The sequence below is a fragment of the Saitoella complicata genome (assembly GCF_001661265.1).
Source record: "Saitoella complicata NRRL Y-17804 unplaced genomic scaffold SAICOscaffold_12, whole genome shotgun sequence".
Lineage (NCBI taxonomy): Eukaryota > Fungi > Ascomycota > Saitoellomycetes > Saitoellales > Saitoellaceae > Saitoella > Saitoella complicata.
In genome coordinates, this window is record NW_017567003.1 from 316,594 (window position 1) to 334,321 (window position 17,728).

At 52.5% G+C, this 17,728-nt stretch overlaps 8 protein-coding genes across 8 annotated transcripts; 3 read left to right on the forward strand and 5 right to left on the reverse strand.

The window, feature by feature from the left end:
* Nucleotides 1-133: 133 nt before the first annotated feature.
* SAICODRAFT_7612 (uncharacterized protein) lies at nt 134-967 on the forward strand (the record flags this gene model as incomplete). The annotated part of the gene is made up of 3 exons (XM_019171009.1): nt 134-162; nt 221-276; nt 342-967. 3 exons carry the CDS (start codon nt 134-136, stop codon nt 965-967), a joined length of 711 nt encoding a protein of 236 aa, XP_019024127.1.
* Nucleotides 968-1,086: 119 nt separating this feature from the next.
* Nucleotides 1,087-5,525, reverse strand: SAICODRAFT_7613 (uncharacterized protein; the record flags this gene model as incomplete). Its single annotated transcript, XM_019171010.1, has 2 exons — nt 1,087-5,297; nt 5,372-5,525. 2 exons carry the CDS (start codon nt 5,523-5,525, stop codon nt 1,087-1,089), a joined length of 4,365 nt encoding a protein of 1,454 aa, XP_019024128.1.
* Nucleotides 5,526-5,857: 332 nt separating this feature from the next.
* SAICODRAFT_19379 (uncharacterized protein) lies at nt 5,858-6,940 on the reverse strand. Its single transcript, XM_019166087.1, has one exon. It carries the CDS (start codon nt 6,896-6,898, stop codon nt 5,867-5,869), a length of 1,032 nt encoding a protein of 343 aa, XP_019024129.1. The 5' UTR covers nt 6,899-6,940; the 3' UTR covers nt 5,858-5,866.
* A 2,527-nt stretch (nt 6,941-9,467) lies between these two features.
* On the reverse strand, nt 9,468-10,540 carry SAICODRAFT_65833 (uncharacterized protein). Its single transcript, XM_019170181.1, has one exon. The coding sequence runs from the start codon at nt 10,502-10,504 to the stop codon at nt 9,542-9,544; it is 963 nt and encodes a 320-aa protein (XP_019024130.1). The 5' UTR covers nt 10,505-10,540; the 3' UTR covers nt 9,468-9,541.
* Nucleotides 10,541-10,784: 244 nt separating this feature from the next.
* Nucleotides 10,785-11,545, reverse strand: SAICODRAFT_30419 (uncharacterized protein). The gene has a single exon (XM_019167672.1). It carries the CDS (start codon nt 11,494-11,496, stop codon nt 11,056-11,058), a length of 441 nt encoding a protein of 146 aa, XP_019024131.1. The 5' UTR covers nt 11,497-11,545; the 3' UTR covers nt 10,785-11,055.
* A 627-nt stretch (nt 11,546-12,172) lies between these two features.
* SAICODRAFT_57187 (uncharacterized protein) lies at nt 12,173-13,225 on the forward strand (the record flags this gene model as incomplete). Its single annotated transcript, XM_019169513.1, has 1 exon — nt 12,173-13,225. A coding segment is annotated over one exon (1,053 nt), but the record flags the coding sequence as incomplete, so codon positions are not given.
* Nucleotides 13,226-13,643: 418 nt separating this feature from the next.
* On the forward strand, nt 13,644-16,844 carry SAICODRAFT_57188 (a-pheromone processing metallopeptidase Ste23; the record flags this gene model as incomplete). Its single annotated transcript, XM_019169514.1, has 1 exon — nt 13,644-16,844. One exon carries the CDS (start codon nt 13,644-13,646, stop codon nt 16,842-16,844), a length of 3,201 nt encoding a protein of 1,066 aa, XP_019024133.1.
* A 69-nt stretch (nt 16,845-16,913) lies between these two features.
* SAICODRAFT_30421 (TOM13-domain-containing protein) lies at nt 16,914-17,710 on the reverse strand. The gene is made up of 2 exons (XM_019167673.1): nt 17,658-17,710; nt 16,914-17,603 (listed from the first exon to the last, which is right to left on the reverse strand). Exon 2 carries the CDS (start codon nt 17,523-17,525, stop codon nt 17,061-17,063), a length of 465 nt encoding a protein of 154 aa, XP_019024134.1. The 5' UTR covers nt 17,526-17,603; nt 17,658-17,710; the 3' UTR covers nt 16,914-17,060.
* Between the last annotated feature and the right edge of the window lie 18 nt (nt 17,711-17,728).

Here is a 17,728-nt window from a genome sequence, read left to right on the forward strand (position 1 = left end):
ATACAAATACAAATACAAATACAAATACGACCAGACATCATTTCCAGCGCGGGTCAGGTCAGGGGTATGAGCCGGCCGCGGTACCGGTAGGAGCTGAGCGTAATTGGAGCAAATCTCAACTCAATTAAATCAAATGGAAGTCCCACCCGTTGATCCCGCTATGTGAGTGTCTTGAAACCACCTTTGCTGTCTACTCTGCTGACGGGCCAACCACTCACAGCTTCAGCGAACTCGGCGACCTCGAATCCCAGTTCACCGCCGCAGAACTCCAACTCCGTACACCCCCCCTCTCCCCTTCCCCTGCTCCCCCTCATCTATAGCTAACACACGGTGATTCGCAGTCAAAGAACAATCCCGTATCTTCGAACCCCTCTACACCAAACGCGACAAAATCATCGCCCGCATCCCCGGCTTCTGGCCCACCGTCCTCGAACAAATCGAAGAAGATTGCCTCACGGATCACATCGATTTCGACGACGTTGATCTCTTACGGAAATTAAAGGTGTTGTCGGTGAAGAGGGATAAAGACGAGCCGAGGACGTTGACGCTTACGTTCGAGTTTGGGGAGAATGAGTTTTTGGGGGAGAAAAGTTGTAAGGTGGTGAAGAAGTTTACGTATGCAGAGGGGGAGGATGAGGAGGGTGGTGTGTTGACAAGTAAGAAGGCTAGTTTGGAGTGGAAGGACGGAATGGATCTCACCAAGAACGCTGGTTCCTTTTTCCATTTCTTTAGCTGGACTGGGAATGGGAAAGATAAGTTCCCGGGAGAGGAGCTCGCGGTAGTCATCGCGGAGGATATGTACCCCAACGCACTAAAGTACTACACTGAAGCTGTCAACGAAGATGAAGAGGACTTTGATGAGGAGGAGGGGTTGGAGGATGATGAGGAGGAGGAGGGGGAGGATGAGGAAGATGACAAGGAGGCGGAGAAGGAGCAGCCGAAAAAGAAGAAGGCAAGGACTGCTTAAAGATATTTCGCTAAGCATATTTCCTACCTATATCATGGGTATGCATCAAGAAACTCCAAAAGATCAAATGAACCACTGCAGATAACCCAACCAAGTCCCCATCCATTCTTCCAACAAAACTAAAAGTCACCCTCACTAATCCCACTCCTCAAGCACATCCCCCTAAACACACCATCCTCCTTCCTAAACAAATTGATCGGCGTATCATACTCGACAACCTTCCCCGCATCCAGCACACAAACCCGGTCATACCCAACAATCGTCCTCAACCGATGCGCGATACACAAAAGCGTAGCATCCCCAAACTCACTCGCAATCGTCTGCTGAATTTTGTGATCGGTCTCAAAGTCGACAGAGGATGTTGCTTCATCCAGGATGATGATTCGAGATTTACGTACGAGGGCACGGGCCATCGCCAATAACTGTCTTTGTCCGAGTGAGAAGTTGAGACCTTCGTCTTCGACGGGGGAGTCGAGGGTTAATTTTTGCTCGCTTTCTTTTGACATGTCGGATGATTCGATTAACCAAGATCTCCTCAAGGCATCATACAACTCTTGATCCGTCCTCTCACTGAACGGGTCGAGGTTGCTCCTGATCGTGCCCTGGAAGAGGATTGGGTCTTGCGGGATGATAGACAACTTCGACCTCAAGTCATGTAACCCAATCGACGCAATATCGACGCCATCAATGGTGATCGTACCCGCAGTAAGCTCAATAAGCCGATATAAACTCGCAAAAATCGTACTCTTACCCGCTCCAGTCCTCCCCACGACACCGATCCGCTCACCACCGTTGATATGGAGATCAACACCCTTCAAGACAGCCGGCAACCCAGGACGATACGAGAGTACCACATCCTTCATATCGATCGCACCCTTCTCGGGCCACGTCGGTCTCGGTGCTCTTTCGGGGATATATTCAGGTTTCTCCATATCGAGGTGGATACCGTAATGGTGTACACGCTCCGTCGAGTTCATGTTGTTCTCGACCTCGGCGAGTTGACGAACCATCCAACTCATCATTCCACCGACTTGAACAATATACGACAACAAGAGTCCGACGATAGCAGGACTGACGTTCAAGCCTGAACTGACCGACAAAATTGCAACAACAAAGATGAGGAGGTTGGCAACCATATCCAACCTGATACCAAGCCATCGCTGGTTAGTGATCGTGATGAGGTACGCCCGGTTCATGGTATCAATACTCTGCTCGTTCACCCGCTTGAAGCGTGCTTGTTCTCCATACGCTCGCACCATGGGAATACCAGTCAACGTCTCTCCGAAGTGACTGTACACATGTGACCGCGTAACCGCGTCCAACCTCTTGATCTCACGCGCACTACTCCGGTAGAACAATGCCGCGAGCCAGAATCCACTCATCAACGGCACGAGCGCGATAGGGAACCAGTAAAAGTACACGATGATGAGGACGAAGGTCGCCAAGATTCCACCAGCGGTCTGGAAGAACATGCGGTACGAGTCGGTCAGCAAGTTATCCATCGTATCGACATCCTTGGAGAAACGGTTGATGATACGTCCGAGAGGCGTCGTGTCGAAGAATGACATCGGAGCTCTCATTACACGTTTCGCCGCATTTGCATGCATGACCTGAGTTGCCTTATTGCCAATGATCACCAACCCAGCACCGAGCATGAACTGTAACAAAGCCTGCACAGCTCCAAACCCAGAATAGATCCCGATGTAGAACCCATTGCTCTTCCCGAACCTGTCCTCTGACCAGTATGACAACCACAAGTTGTTGGCAACGTTCGCACACTGCGTCACAGCAACCAACGCCAGTATGGCCGGGATAACCCACAGCCCACCTCCAGATCTAGCGAAGGTGGTGTACACCTCCAACTTGACCGCACCAGTGTTCCTCTCCTCAGCCTGCATCAGGCCCTTCCCAGGCACACCGGCAGCCTTCTTCTCCACTGCTGGCTTCGTAGCCTCTTCAATCGCCTCCTCCTCAGCAGCTTCTTTCTCTTCCTCCTTCTCCTCCTCCTTGCCGCCGAACTCAGCCATGAGCTTCGAGAACGCACCACCCTTCCCAACGAGCTCGTCGTAGGTGCCACTCTCCGTGATCCTCCCATCCACAACACAGAAAATCCGATCAGCACGAGGCAGGACATGCAACTGATGCGTCACCAAGATTCTCGTCTTATCCGCCATGATCCCACAGATACAGTGATCCAACAGATGTCTGCCGACATGGGCATCGACAGCAGAGAGGGGATCATCCAACAACACGATGTCAGCATTAAAGTACGCCGCACGAGCAAGATTGATACGCTGCTTCTGCCCACCAGAAACGGTGATACCACGTTCACCAATTTCAGTCAAATCACCATTGGGCAACATCTCCAAGTCAGCAACCAAGGCACAGTCACTCACGACGCGCTCATACCTCGCCTGGTCAAACTCTTGACCAAACAAGATATTGTCCTTCACAGTCGTGTTCTGAATCCACGCCTGTTGGGGACAATAACCGACTGTACCAGCGATGGTGATCTCACCATTAACTGTGGTCATATCACCCACGATGGCGGAGAGGAGGGAAGATTTTCCAGATCCGACGGCACCAACGATACACACGAACTCCCCACGCTTCACCTTGAAATCAATGTCTTCGAGATGATGCTTGTGAAGTGGCTCACCAGCAGACACGGCAGCGACGGGGACGGTGTCGATTTGGTCCGCTTCAAGAGTTGCTGCCGGATATTGTGTCTCGGCCTGGGCGTTATCCATCGTGTTCGGATCACGAGTAGTGACGACAACTTCCTTGACTTCCAAATCCTCTTCGCCGGGGATCTTTTTGGAGGAACCGGTAACCGATCTATGCAGGAAATCGATCTGATTCTTCTCGGCCTCTTCCTCGATTGCGTCCTCTTCTTGAATTACGCCATGATCCTCCTTCGCCTTGCCCTTCTCCTGACCCTTCCCACGTCCAAATATACGCGCAACCAATCCCTTCTTCTTTACCACCTCCTTCTTCTCCTCCTTTTTCTCAACATCTTCAATCTCCCACACGAAAGAACCCCCCTTAACCCACACCGCCTCTTCCCCCTCATCATTCCCCACAACCCTCACTCCACCCTCAACAACCTCACCCGCCCCAAGCACCTCGCTCAACCTCCCCAGACTGACCCAAGCATCGGTAACAGCACTAAACACCATCGGCAAGAACATCAAAGGCAGCCTCAACATGTTTAACAAACTCAAACTTGAGAACACGACTCCGGCGCCGAGATCGTGGCCGGTGAGGGAGTAGGTAACAAATGCGAGGATGGAGGCGAAGATGGGGATAGACATCGCGACTGCGTTGACGGCTTGTCGGACGGTTTGGAGGTACCTCACCATAGCCAATTCTTTGTCTCGTAGGTCGAAGAGTTTGGAGAGGAATGCGGAGGACCAGGCGTAAAACTTGATCACCCTCATCGCGCCCAAGATTTCCTGAGTCAACCGAACACGCGCATCCGTGATACGGGACACGACCACCCTCTTTCTCGCCAAACCCTTGAATATTTTAGCGGTGATCGGCATCGTCAAGATCAACAACGCGAAACCCGCCAATGCCGAAGCCCCCAAATTCACACATAAGATAACCAAACAAATACAGATCTGCACCGGCGCAGCCCACACGATATGTGCATACCCAGCAGCAAAGTCGATACGCCCCGTATCCGTACTCATCAAATTCGTGAGTTTCCCATTCGTAAACGCCAACCTCGACTTACTCGACAAGACCAAGGTCTTCCGATACAACGCACTGATCAAAGCACCTCTCGAACATGCACCAACCAACATCGACTGATAAAAGAAATGATGCTGGCAAAATGACGCAACGACCTGCATCACCAACAACCCAATCGCCAACCCGATACCATGTCCAGTCGAGGGTCCGGGTTGGTTGGTGTATTTTGCGATGTAGGCGTTTGTGGAGAAGTTTATGAGAGACTTGAGGAGAAGGGGCGAACAGATTTGCAGGGTGTCACCGGTCACCTTAGCAATCCCTCCAAGCCAGAACTGCCAAAAGAACGTATCATTGATCGCCCTCAACAAAACCCATGCTCTCTCCTCCTGATCCATCGGATCCGCACCTCTCTCCCTCACCGCCGCCGCGCGTTTCTCGAAATTCGCCATGAGTTTGTCGGCCAACATTCCTGATTCACGGGACACGGGGACTTTGTATAGATCGTTCAGCTCGAGGGGACGGGTGTAGCCGACGCGCATGAGAGGAGTGAGCCAGTTCCATGTCAGCTTTGATAGGATATTCGCGTGTGGTTCTGGGCTTTCGAGAGGTTCAGTTGGGATTGGTGGCGGGATTCCTACGCTCTTATTAGCATACACCCAAAGGCGACGAGGGAACTCTCCCCAGGCGGAAAGGGAGACGAGGACGTACCTCGATGTAATGGATTAACAGCATTCACAGCCCGTCTCCACACTGGCTCCCTCCCACCCCCCTTCAACTCCTCATCCCCTACCGCCCCCGAATTCGAAGCCGTACTGCTCGTAAGCGAACTCCCTAACTCAATCGTTTCCTTATGCTTTGCCATTGTCCGTATCCCTATCCGTGAGCATTTACCTTCTCCCTAGGTAATTATAGGGGGGATATATGCGGCCACGTAAGCTGTTTGTTTGTACGGGGTCCGAACACGAGCACGAGCGCGAGTGGTGAAGTCAATATGCATCTGGCCTTTTTCCAATTCGCCGCGCATCGGCCCAATGTGAAATACCGAGCCGATCGGGGCAGAATTAGGCGACGCTCAATCAGCTGCAGCTCAGGTCAATTAATGTGTAAAGGTAAGAATAAAAGGGTCAATGAGTGTAATGCGCCAGCGCCATGAAAGTCCATCCAATCAATCCTCTCCTCCGTCTATCCCTCTTTCTCTCCAGTTTAAAAGTTCGCCGCCATCCTCGGGCTAACCGCACCCTTCCCCCCATGTCTCCCCCACCACCCTCTATACCCCCCTTCCTCCTCTCCATCCCTAACTCCCACGCCGTGCACCGTCTCCCCACTCTTCTCACTAACCTCCTCCTCATCGTCCCCACCAACCCGTAACGCCGCTTCCCGATGCGCGACCTCGGCCCTCCGTCTCCGTCTAGTCCAGTAGAGGAAAAATACGACGATGCCAATTACGAGGGCGCCTACAACGCCGATCACGGCGCCGATGATGGCTTTAGCTGTGGAGGAGAGGCCGGAGGTGGAGGTGTTTGAGCCTGAGGAGGAGGCGAGGGAGGCGGAAGAAGAATCGGAGGAGGAGGAGGAGGCGGTTGCGGACGGGATGGAGGTTGAGGTTGAGGTTGTTAGGACTCCGTTTACGGTCAGAAGTTCTGTTACTGTGACAGGCTCAGGGGTGGAGGTGGGCGCTGTTGTTGGTACAGTGGTAGGACTGGAGGTCGTTATGGTCGTCTTAGTGGGTGAGGCAGTTGTAGTCGGAGCAGTCGTCGAGGCTTGCGTCGTAGTAGCTTTGGGCGTAGTACTGCTGCTCGTACTAGTCGACGTGCTCGAAATCGAAATCGAAATCGAAGTCGTAGTTGTAGTCGGCGTTGAGCTCGTACTGGTCGTAGTAGGCGTAGCCGTTGTTGTCGGCGCCGCCGTGGTAGAAGGACTACTTGACGAGATCTCACTCGCGTCCTCACTCACATCTCCCGTAGCAGTCTCATCCTCCTCCCCAGTACCCGCCGCAGCACTGGTCGTAGTGGCCACAGCCTTCGTCGCAGCCGGAGTAGTGGCGGTGTATGCGACTGTACTGGTCGCGAACGTTGCTTCTGTCGCGCTGGTGATGGCAGCGAGGAGGTCGGCTGTGTATGCGCTTATACGATCAGCACGGGCCCAATCGCGGTAAGAGCGTTCATATTCGGCCTCAGCTGCGAGAACGCTGCTGGTAGTCAACACCAGGAGGGCGAGTGGTAGTTGTGGTCTCATCCTAGTCGTGATAGAATGCTGCTCGTAATTGATCTGCTCTTCGATCCGTCTCACGCCAAGAAAAAGGAAAGTCCGTAATGAATGACAATGCTCAATCCGTCAACGCGATTGAGAATGTTGGTGTTGCAATTGAATGAATGACGCGTCCAGCAAGCGATTGAAGGACTTAAGATTTTTTTGTGTTCCAGGGTTGTTGTGATACAAAAGCGTGAATGCAGGGTCTATTGGTTCATGCGGGGCCGCAACTGCAGTCAGAAGCAGGCGGTGCCGGTGCCGGCCCAGTGTGCGCGTGCAAGACGGATCCAGAACTGGAGTGCAACCACGAAAAAAGTCGGGAAATACATGAGACTAATTGCAATAGAAACCAACTCCAATGCATCAGGTGTTTCTCAGTTTCTTGTTCAAGCATGTTGCTCCGTCACGGGTGGCTGCATGCGCTTTCCACAGCTGGCCAGGCAGCTTTATAAATTTAGATATATAGATCTGGATCTGTCGGCCCCTCCATGGCCATCGCGATCGCCAATCCCGCTCGTTATTGGCCGATTATCGACCCTCTTGGTGGCTATACAGGCTCCTAAATCTTGACAGAGGTGCCAGTTGTCGTCCATCACTTAAAGAAGGTCTCCTCTCAGTATTTTCTCTGTTCATTCTGGGCTCCTTTGTCAGTTTCGTGATGCTTTGCTGGCTTCATTCAGCTAAAGCTACGACTTCGAACATATAAGGAGTAAATCACCTCACGCTTCTGGAGCCCAGGTGGGAATACTTCAAAGCCCTTTAGACGATTGCCTTTGTCAGTTGCTCTGGACATAGATTTCGAAGATCTTACATATGATGGTTGTGTTTATCTCCAATTGCAACTGATAACCATTTGCAGTCTTGGTTGCTCGGTCGCTTAAATGCGAACCAGTCTAAGCCCAACTATCCAACTAGCGCCTACGGAGACTCCACGACAAAATCGACATAAAAGGACCAACTCGAACTCAAAAAATGTAACGAACAGTTGAATTCTCAAGAACTATAGACAATGGACTATCCGTGTCGTCGTGAGGGGAAGCCACCCATGTAGTCCTTGGACTGGGACGTCGGGGATTTTGGGGAGGTGTTCGGTACTCAATCACACACATCATCCACAGCGCCATCACGGCTACCGAACGGTCAATTGAACACCAAATTTCTGAATGAAATTCGAATTGTCAGCGAAATCAGTATGCAAAATGTGCAAGTTGGCTGCAGTAGTTGACCCATGGGAGTGTGGGGTCTACCCGGGCACAGCGGTTCCTCCGCCCATCGATCTAACGATTCCCGCCACGACTGAGGCATCAGAACCAGTACAGTCTTCAATATCATGGGATACGTCATCCAACCACGTCAATACTTCCGTCCAGCACGAACGTGTCTGCTACTACGACCTTGCCAACAACGGAGGCTGCCACAGCAGAAGGAGCGAACGAGATCAAGGAGAATGCACCAACTAAGAGAATAAGGGCATGGTAGAAAATCACTGCTCATCAACCGGTATCGACACAAATGGTAACGACGCTGCCACCACCACGTCAACCAAATCGGTGGGAACGGCCGTCGGCGAGTCCTACGCGAGCGATGCCCAGAAGCCGGCCGACGAAGAGTAGGCTGAGTCAACACCTTCATCGTCTAACCCGGCTGCCTCGATTCAAACTAACACCCAAGATTCCGGACCTGAATCAACTAGACAGGTTTCGGATTGATCGTCAAGTCAGGAGGAGGGGAAACCGGAGGGGACGAAGCGTACTGAGAATGGGAAGGAAGCAGGCCCAAGCCCATTACCGGAGAAGAAGGTGAAAACTGGCGTCGGTGACCCTGCGGCTGAGAAGGTATCAACACCTCGCACGATAAAACGTTCCACAAACTCGCCAGCAACGGGTGATGCGCCCCCTTCGTCTTCAGCACCAGCCCCAACCGCACTTGTTCCCACGGCCGGTGCCGCTCAAGAAAAGGTTGCGACAATGGAGGGTGCCTCACCAACTGCAGCATAGTCTCCAGTGGGATACGGGGAGGCTCTTATGTTGAGCGAAGGTATCAGCTGTAACCGATTCATCATAAACCGTGCGTGGGAATTCTCTCCGTAAGTGTGGAGCGTTAATGGAAGGACAAACTCGTGGGGAGCATTCCGATGATGACTAACGACTGCTGCTATGTATGTTCCCCCAATAGATTCGATGATGGAGGAATGTCTAGGTCGGGCTTCATGGTGTCTTTTAATTCCTCGGGGAGAGGAGTGTTCCACTCTCCGCGCGTCAATGGGAGTTTATAAGGAAAGATGGGCTACGTGTCAAGTCAGTGAAGAAGAGGTAAGCCAATGTCTACTGCGCTGCTATACAGGGGCTGTTACTGACGAAACTCTACACAGATATAGAGAAGCACTTATCACATGATCAAAAAGATTCTGTAAACCGTTTGGAGGAGGTTGTATCCCGTAAAGCATGGCTGAAGAATTTATTCACGTGTTCTTGATCAGTGGATGTAAAGACGAAAGTTCGAGTCCAATGATTGCACAACTTCCTGCATTACAATACAATCGGCTAAACGTAGCATACTTTCCCAATTCAAGCAGCAACACTCATAGCCATACATACTCACACCCAGTTCCATCACAACGTCATACTCTCATTTCGCTCTCTCCTCAACAGGCTCCTTCTCCACGACAAACGCACTCCTCCCAAGCACCCCGTCCACGATCATTCTGACCACCACCACCACAACCCCAAGCCCCACACAAATCGCACTAATGATACCCCCGCCCAACAACGTACCCATAAGCTGTCCCAATCCAACCTGTCCATGTTTTCCCACCTTCCTTCCACCCACCTCCTCCACCACCTCCGCCTCAGCGTCGGTCTCGATAGACTCTTCCCACGGTCCGGGATGTTTGGGCGGTAGTGATTCAGTCGGTGTGAGGAGTTCGGGAGATGGGGTGTATGGTGCGTACAACGAAATTGGACTGGACATGGATGTTATGGATGCTTGGTAGTCGAGGAAAAGACGGTGGTGCAGGATGCGGGGGAGGCTGGTGGAGGGGGCCGGATCGATTGGGAAGGGCGTTGGGACTGGCTGGGAGAGGGGAGAGATACGGGGGTGAGTGAGGTGCGTGGAGGTGGTGGTAGTGGTACTGGAGAGAGTGCGGAGGGGGACTTTGGTGGGGCTGGTTGGCATAGATGGGGATTTGATGTAGGAGAATAGCGTTGCGGGGCTGGATGGCATTGATCTCATTCCGGCCGTAGTTGCGAACAACCTGATCATTCTCTGCGGGGTTCCAGGCGACCGGTGCGGCGATGGTCCAGCTTTTGCTGCATTGATGGGTGAATGCGTCGTGATATTGCTAACAGCCGAACGAAGGGCGCGGACGGTTGATGGCGAGCTCATGATGATAGGAACTCGAGAGTTTCGTTGAGTGGGTTGGTGGTTAGAGCAGCTGTGCTGGCTGTAGGTAACCTTCGCGCTGGGAGCGAGTGTATGCACCCAAGGAAACGGATACGGGCCAGAAGAGAAGCGAAGCAAGGCTGTGAGGCTGCGTCCAAGATCCAAGATGTCTGAAGGCCTCACACAATTGAACCTGTAAAGCCCAATCATCCAAACGTAGCAATTGCAACGAAGGTATAATGTTCGACCAGCTGGTGGTGTAACAAGGTTTCGCCTATCGCGCGAGAATTGTGGGGCAGGACCGTTATCGGGAGGCAGCTGCCAGCCGATTGGTACGTTGAACGCGGAATACAACGAGGACGAATTGCGATTGAGATAGAGGATATCTTCAGGAGTAATGGAGGGACCCGAGTGGATTCTGGAGGGACTTTGTGGCAGCGAATGGACGCGTACGTGTTCATGATCGTGGTAGGAAATGGACAGAGAGCATGTACATGTGATTGATGGTGAGCCATATTCGGTGAAGAGCTCTATTTCTCTGCTCTGGGTATTCTCACTGTGCATCCTCTCACGTTCGTAATGCCGGCTCCCGTGGTCATGATTCACCAGAGGCCAAACTCGCCCATCTCTGGCCTCCTCATTCGTCGGCGGCACGGCGCCATCTTGCCTGTGTATGCTCTCCGGTTCCGAGAATAACATCGCACTTGCATTCCAATATCATCCTTATCTCGCTCCTTTCACAATGCTTCTCAGCATTTCCCTCACTCCTCCTTCTTCTCCCCCGCCTCCACCCCCGCAGCAGCCAAAACATCCCTCCGCTCCCGATTTCGCTTCCCAATAACCCTCAACGCACTCCTCTTCTCAAACTCTGACAATATATCCCAATTCGCGATACGTGAGATGGTGCCGTCAGTGTTGACGATGATGGGGCCGAGGTGGTCGAGTTTGACATTTGCGGAGCCGGTGGAGAGGTTGAGTTTGTGGGTTGGGGTTGCGGTTTCTTTGTCCGGGAGGGCTAGGATGGGTTTCTGTTGCGTAGTCTCTTGTGGACCGTCGGTGGCCGCGTTATTAGGGGTAGTGGCAATTGTAGGGTCTGAGGAGTTGGAGGACATTGCGCGGATCAAGTATGTTCTTGGACTTGATGGAATGATGGATGATCTGTAGATGGCTCCGTGGAAGGGTCTTGATGGATGTCGGAGCATATATGCTCGAGTTTGACAGGTTGTGATTAACCCAGGGGTTTAAGTTGGGATGGATGCTCGAGGCCGACTTTCCAGAAACCTCGAGATGCAGCTTGACGTCGCCGGGATTTTGAGCTTGGCCAAGGGCAACGTATTACATCCGCTGAACCTCCACCCACAATTGCCAGTCAAAGGAGCATTCAAGCTCGTAAATTGAACAGAAGAAAGCCATCGTACTACTCAACCGAAGGACGACTTTCGCGAAGTCGCCAACTGCAGCTCCAAGCACGCGCCCTGTCTACTGCAGACATCCTCCACAAATTCCGGGTACAAGGTTGAATACGACGTTGAACACCAGAACGAAGAGAGTCCCACCACACCACCATGGATCTCCCCGACGCAATGAAGAAGCCAAATCTCTCTCAAACAGAGGGCGCGGCAGCCAAGCCTGAAGTCAAGGCAGATATCCCTGCGGTAAGTTCGCTCAATCATTTATGTGAATGGGAACATTCCCGCTGATCCGTCAGTGAAGCCCGGTGCGTTCCCTTCTGCGGCATCAGCTGGTACCGCACCCGTATCCCCTCCTCCAGCAGCTGCCGCAGCCGTCGAGAAAATCGCATCAACCGTCTCCTCCGCCGCCAAAACCGCCGAAAAGATCGCAGTAAACCCAGCAGCCGCCGCCGCAGCCGCCGAGCAAAACCCTGCCTTCAAAGCCATGGGCCTCCCCAACACCAAAAAATGGTCACTCCCCTCCAAACCCTGGCTCGCATTCTTCGCCCTCGTCGGAACATTCACCGCTGCGAAACTCTACGATAAATACCACACCAACAAAATCCAGGAAAAATGGATCAAGCGCGTTGAGCATTTGTCGAAGGAGCCGTTGGGTACGATGGAGTTGCCGAGGAAGATCGCGGTGTATGCGAGTGCGCCGCCGGGTGATGGACGGGATCCTGCGAGGGAGTTGTTCAAGGACTTTGTCAAGCCGATTTTGGTCGCGTCTGCGGTTGACTACGAAGTCGTTGAAGGACGTCGGGAAGGCGAGGTCCGTTCTGCCATCGCCGAGAAGATTCGAGCTATGAGACGGGGAGAGGGAAGAGACCACGACGAGACTCCATGGATGAAGGGGATTAAAAAGGATGAGGTTGGCGGAAGCCTGATTTTGGGGAGACATACGTATAAGGAGTACGTACTGGGTATGCACGAGGGTATCCTCGGCCCTGACACCCTCCCCCCACCACCCGCGCCCGAACCTACACCCGAGGGCGAGACCCCCGCTGAGGAACCTAAGAAATCCAACACCATCCCCGCGGCTACGATTGAGCCCGAGCAATACGCGACCGCGACACCCGCGGCGGATGTGGAGCACCCAAAGCCATATGCGTTGATCCCGTTGCCGCATATCCTCGGTTTCCTGAACACTCATATCCGTACCTGGCGTTACCTCAACAAACGCCACCTCGCGGACGAGATCGGTGCTCTTACCGTCTCCGCTATCCTCGCTTCCCATGACCGTCCCTGGTCACCCGAGGATGCTGAGGCGTTACAGGAGGAAGAGTGGGATTGGGTTAAGCAGTATAGACCCAAGGGAGAGGCAGAGGAGGTTAGGAAGGGGGAGTGGACGAGTAGGGTTGTGTGGGATGATAGGGTTGTGAGGGAGTGGAGGGTGTATGAGTTGAGTCCGGAGATTAGGATGGAGGAGGAGGCTATTAAGGCGGGGACGTGGGTGGCTAAGGAGGAGAAGGTTCAGTAAGACTACAATCAGGATACGACAGGAGAGGAGTAGGATGCGTACGATACCCAGCACCGTCAAGGTCAGCAGGCTAAGAAAACGGATGTAGATATAGAATCTTCTCTCAAAATCCAATCGCAAATCTCAAGAAAGGGACCTTCCACATCTTTTGTTCTGGTTGAGGAACAAACGCGGATTCTTGCACGAACAATCGTCCCGCGGTCTCAAAGGAGATGATGTACGCGCGGTCCGAGCCTGCAGGCATACACCCGCACACGGGTTAAAGAGTCGCACGTCCTCGGGGTAAATGCGATTGCGCTCGACACTGATACTTACGACGAGTCAATTTATTAAGCTTCAATCGCCGTTCAGTCCTACTTTCGCATTTCAATCACTTCGTCAGTTCAGTCCCACCAGCACCAGTCGTTCGTTGAGCAGTATGGCCGGTACGAAGATCATAACCGAGGCGATCGAGAAGCCGTTGTTGGATAACAGGAGCTACCGCTACATCCGTCTCCCGAACCAACTAGAAGCTCTCCTCGTCCACGACCCACAAACAGATAAAGCCTCCGCCGCCCTCGACGTGAATGTGGGACATCTCTCCGACCCGAAGGATCTACCAGGTCTTGCGCATTTCTGTGAGCATCTGTTGTTTATGGGAACGGAGAAGTATCCGGATGAGAATGAGTATGCGAAATATTTGAGTATGCATTCGGGGTTCAGTAATGCCTTTACCGGCCTCGATGACACGAATTATTATTTTGAGTGTGGAGTTGGTGAAGGGGTTTTCGAGGGTGCGTTGGACCGTTTCGCGCAGTTCTTTCGGAAACCGCTCTTTTTGGAGGATCAGAAGGATCGTGAATTGAAGGCTGTGGATTCGGAGAATAAGAAGAATTTGCAGGTTGATATTTGGAGACTCTTTCAACTGGAGAAATCGTTGTCGAATCCGGAGCATCCGTATAATTCCTTTGGAACGGGTAACTTGGTGACGTTGAGTGAGGAGCCGGCGAAGAAGGGGTTGGATGTTAGGCAGGAGTTGTTGAAGTGGTATGGAGAGAATTACTCGGCGAATTTGATGAAGTTGGTCGTGTTTGGACGGGAGGAATTGGGTGAGCTCCAGAAGCTGGTCGAAGAGAAGTTCTCTGATGTCGTTGACAAGAACCTGCCTAGACCTGGGTTCCGTGGTTATCCCTTAACCGAGAAGGAGCTGAAGAAGGTCTGCTTCATTAAGCCTGTCAAGGATATCCGTCGTCTTGACATGACGTTTACCTTCCCCGACACCCAACCGAACTACGCCTCCCAACCTGAACGCTACCTCTCTCACCTCATCGGCCACGAGGGTCCCGGCTCGATCCTCTCCTACCTCAAGAAGAAGTCCTGGGCGAACGGGCTCAGCGCCGGTTCCACCCACGTCACCGAGGGCGCCGACATGTTCAAGATCAACATCGAGCTTACGGAGGAGGGTCTTGAGAAATATGAGGAAGTAGTCGAAGCCGTATTCCGCTACATCGCCATCATGAAATCCCGCGAACCAGAAGAATGGGTATGGAAGGAAATGGCAAACATGGCCGAAGTCGGATTTAAATACGCGGAAAAGTCTCCTGCGAGCAAGTTTACGATGAGTGTTGCTGGGTACATGCAGAAGGGGTATAAACCCGAGGAAGTTCTGAGTGGAGGAGAGCTCTTTAGGAGGTATGATCCGAAGGCGATTAAGGAGTGTTTGGATGCGTTGAGGCCGGATAATTTCCGGATCTTCTTGATTTCGCAGAAGGAGCCTAACGCCGGGTTTACGGAGCAGGAGAGGTGGTATGGAACGGAGTACCGTCTCGAGCCCATCTCCTCTAACTTGCAATCTGCCATCGCGGACGTCAAGGCTGAGGAGGGCGAGCTCAGGTTCCCCGGCGTGAACGAGTTTATCCCGACCAACTTTGAGACGCACCGCAAGGACGTACCAGCTGAGGCTCAGGCTAAGCGTCCGACGTTGATCAAGCACACGAGTTTGATCCGCTTTTGGCATAAGAAGGATGATACGTTCTGGGTGCCCAAAGCGAATGCGAACTTCTTGTTCCGCACTCCTCTGGCGTATGCTACCCCCAAGCACAGTGTCTTGACGAGGTTGTACTGTGATTTGGTGAAGGACGCGTTGAATGAGTACTCGTATGACGCTGATCTCGCCGGTTTGGAGTACAACCTGTACCCGGACCATGAGGGGATCAACCTTCAGCTTTCGGGGTACAATGACAAGTTGCATATCCTTTTGGAGAAGATCTTGTCCCATCTCGCTGCCCCACAGATTACTGCGGACAGGTTTGCGGTGACGAAAGAGCGCTTGATGAGGGCGTACAAGAACTTCGAGCAAGAACCTGCTGTGAATCATGCCGTTTACTGGATGGGATACCTCATGTCCGAGACTATGTGGAATAACGAGGAGAAGTTGGCCGTCGTGGATGCCGTCACCCTCGACCAAGTCCAGGACTTTGCGAAGGACTTGTTGAAGGAGGCTCATGTCGAGGCTTTGGTACATGGCAACATGTTCAAGGAGGACGCATTGAAGCTCGCGCAGTCTGTCGAGGAAGTCCTTAAGCCGGCTGCGTTGGCACGGTCACAGCTTATCAGGAATAGGTCGTGTCAGTTACCGGAGAATGCGAATTTCGCGTTCCCCCGCCCTGTGCCGAATCCTGAAAACTTGAATTCTGCGATTGAGTATATGGTCGAGGCTGGTAATTTGATGGATGTTCGTGGTAGGTCACTCTTGATGCTTCTTTCTCAGATCGCGAATGAGCCTTGTTTCGATCAGCTTCGAACGAAGGAGCAACTTGGCTACAGTGTTTGGAGCGGAGCGAGGAAGACCACGACCGCAATGGGATTTCGTGTCATCATCCAGTCTGAGAGAAACACAGATTACCTCGAATCCCGTATCGAGTCCTTCTTGGTCCAACTCCGCGGTATCATCGCGGATATGAAAGACGAGGAATACCAAACCCACGTCAAATCCATCATCGACAAGAAAACCGAGAAACTCAAGAACCTCGGACAAGAAACCAGCAGGTATTGGCAACACATCTTATCCGGATACTACGATTTCCATCAACTCGATGCGGACGTGGAGAACCTCAAGACTATCTCGAAGGATGATTTGTTGAGGTATTATGATGAGTATGTCATGCCCGGATCCGCGACAAGGAGGAAGTTGTCGGTTCATATGCAGAGTCAGAAGGCTGTCCCCGACAGTTTGCCAGCACCGGCGGATCACAGCAAGTTCATCCAGGGCTTGTCTATGTTCCTCAACGCGAACCAACTCGAGGTATCTACTGAGGACCTACAATCCCTCCTCGTGGGTCTCGAGAACGGTGCTATGACCGAGCTTCCGGGTAAACTCCGTACGTACCTCATCGACGTGAAGAAAGCCGACCCATTAAAAGTCGATGCGGCGCTCGCTCAAGGTATGACAATCTTGCAGGCACAGATGCCCCAGGCTGCCGCTGAGGAGAAGGAGGTGAAGGCTGGAGATGAGGTCAAGGTGGAGTATATGCAGGTGTTGGATACTACGGCTTTCAAGGCGGGATTGTTGCTTTCGCCTGCGCCCAGGCCTGTTGCGGCGTTTGAGACGTTCTATGAGGCTCCGGAGGCGAAGCTCTAGATGGCAGTATATGAGGGTTGGATACGCATGGGACAGAACTTGGTAAAAAGCGTATAAATAGATATGCATCTCATTTTCATACTCCTCTGAATGGAGCAACGCGTACGTACGAGCAACCTTTGATTCCACGGGTATATAATGCTATGTGGTTGACTGGTTCTAGTGGTATCATACACCATCTCCTCGTAAATCGATATCGACATCATACTCATACATCTAAAGCTCAAAATTACTCATCTCCCTCAAAATCCTATCCTCATCCTCAATAACCCCCTCCTTCGTGATCCTCCTCCTCCTCTCCATCCCTACCCCAGGACCAAGCGACATACGATGCGGCGGGAAAACCCTGGCATTCCGCCAACCCCACCTGAACGCAACCTCGTGCGCGAAGATTTCGCCCCAGCCCAGCATAAGGCCGTTGATGAAGGGGAGGAGGAGGTTGATTGCTGTGCTGCGGAGAAGGCCGAGGAGGGTTGGTTTGCGCCATAGTTGGATGATGGAGGGTTGGTAGTCTGAGTCGTCGTCGTCGGAGGAGGAGATGGCTTCGAGATCGGCGGTTTGGGGAGAGGAGGAGGGGAAGGAGGTGGGTGGGGAGATGGAGATGGAGGTCGTTGATGTTGGTGATGGGTCCATGTCGGAGGATGTGTATGGCATTGAGGCTGTGTCGGGAGTCAAAGACATTGTGAGCTGATTTGATGGGGTGTTGGTGTTGGGAGGTGCGGTGCGATTGCGTGTAGGATGGAGGGATTTTGTCAATGTCTACTCTGCGAAGGTTAACAGCAATTCAGATCCGTCAATCTAGATTGTACTTGCCCTTCAGCTGTTTGCAATTCCCTTCACGGTCGACTTGGAAAGCGCAGCAGCGGTGACGCCGGAGTGCAGGG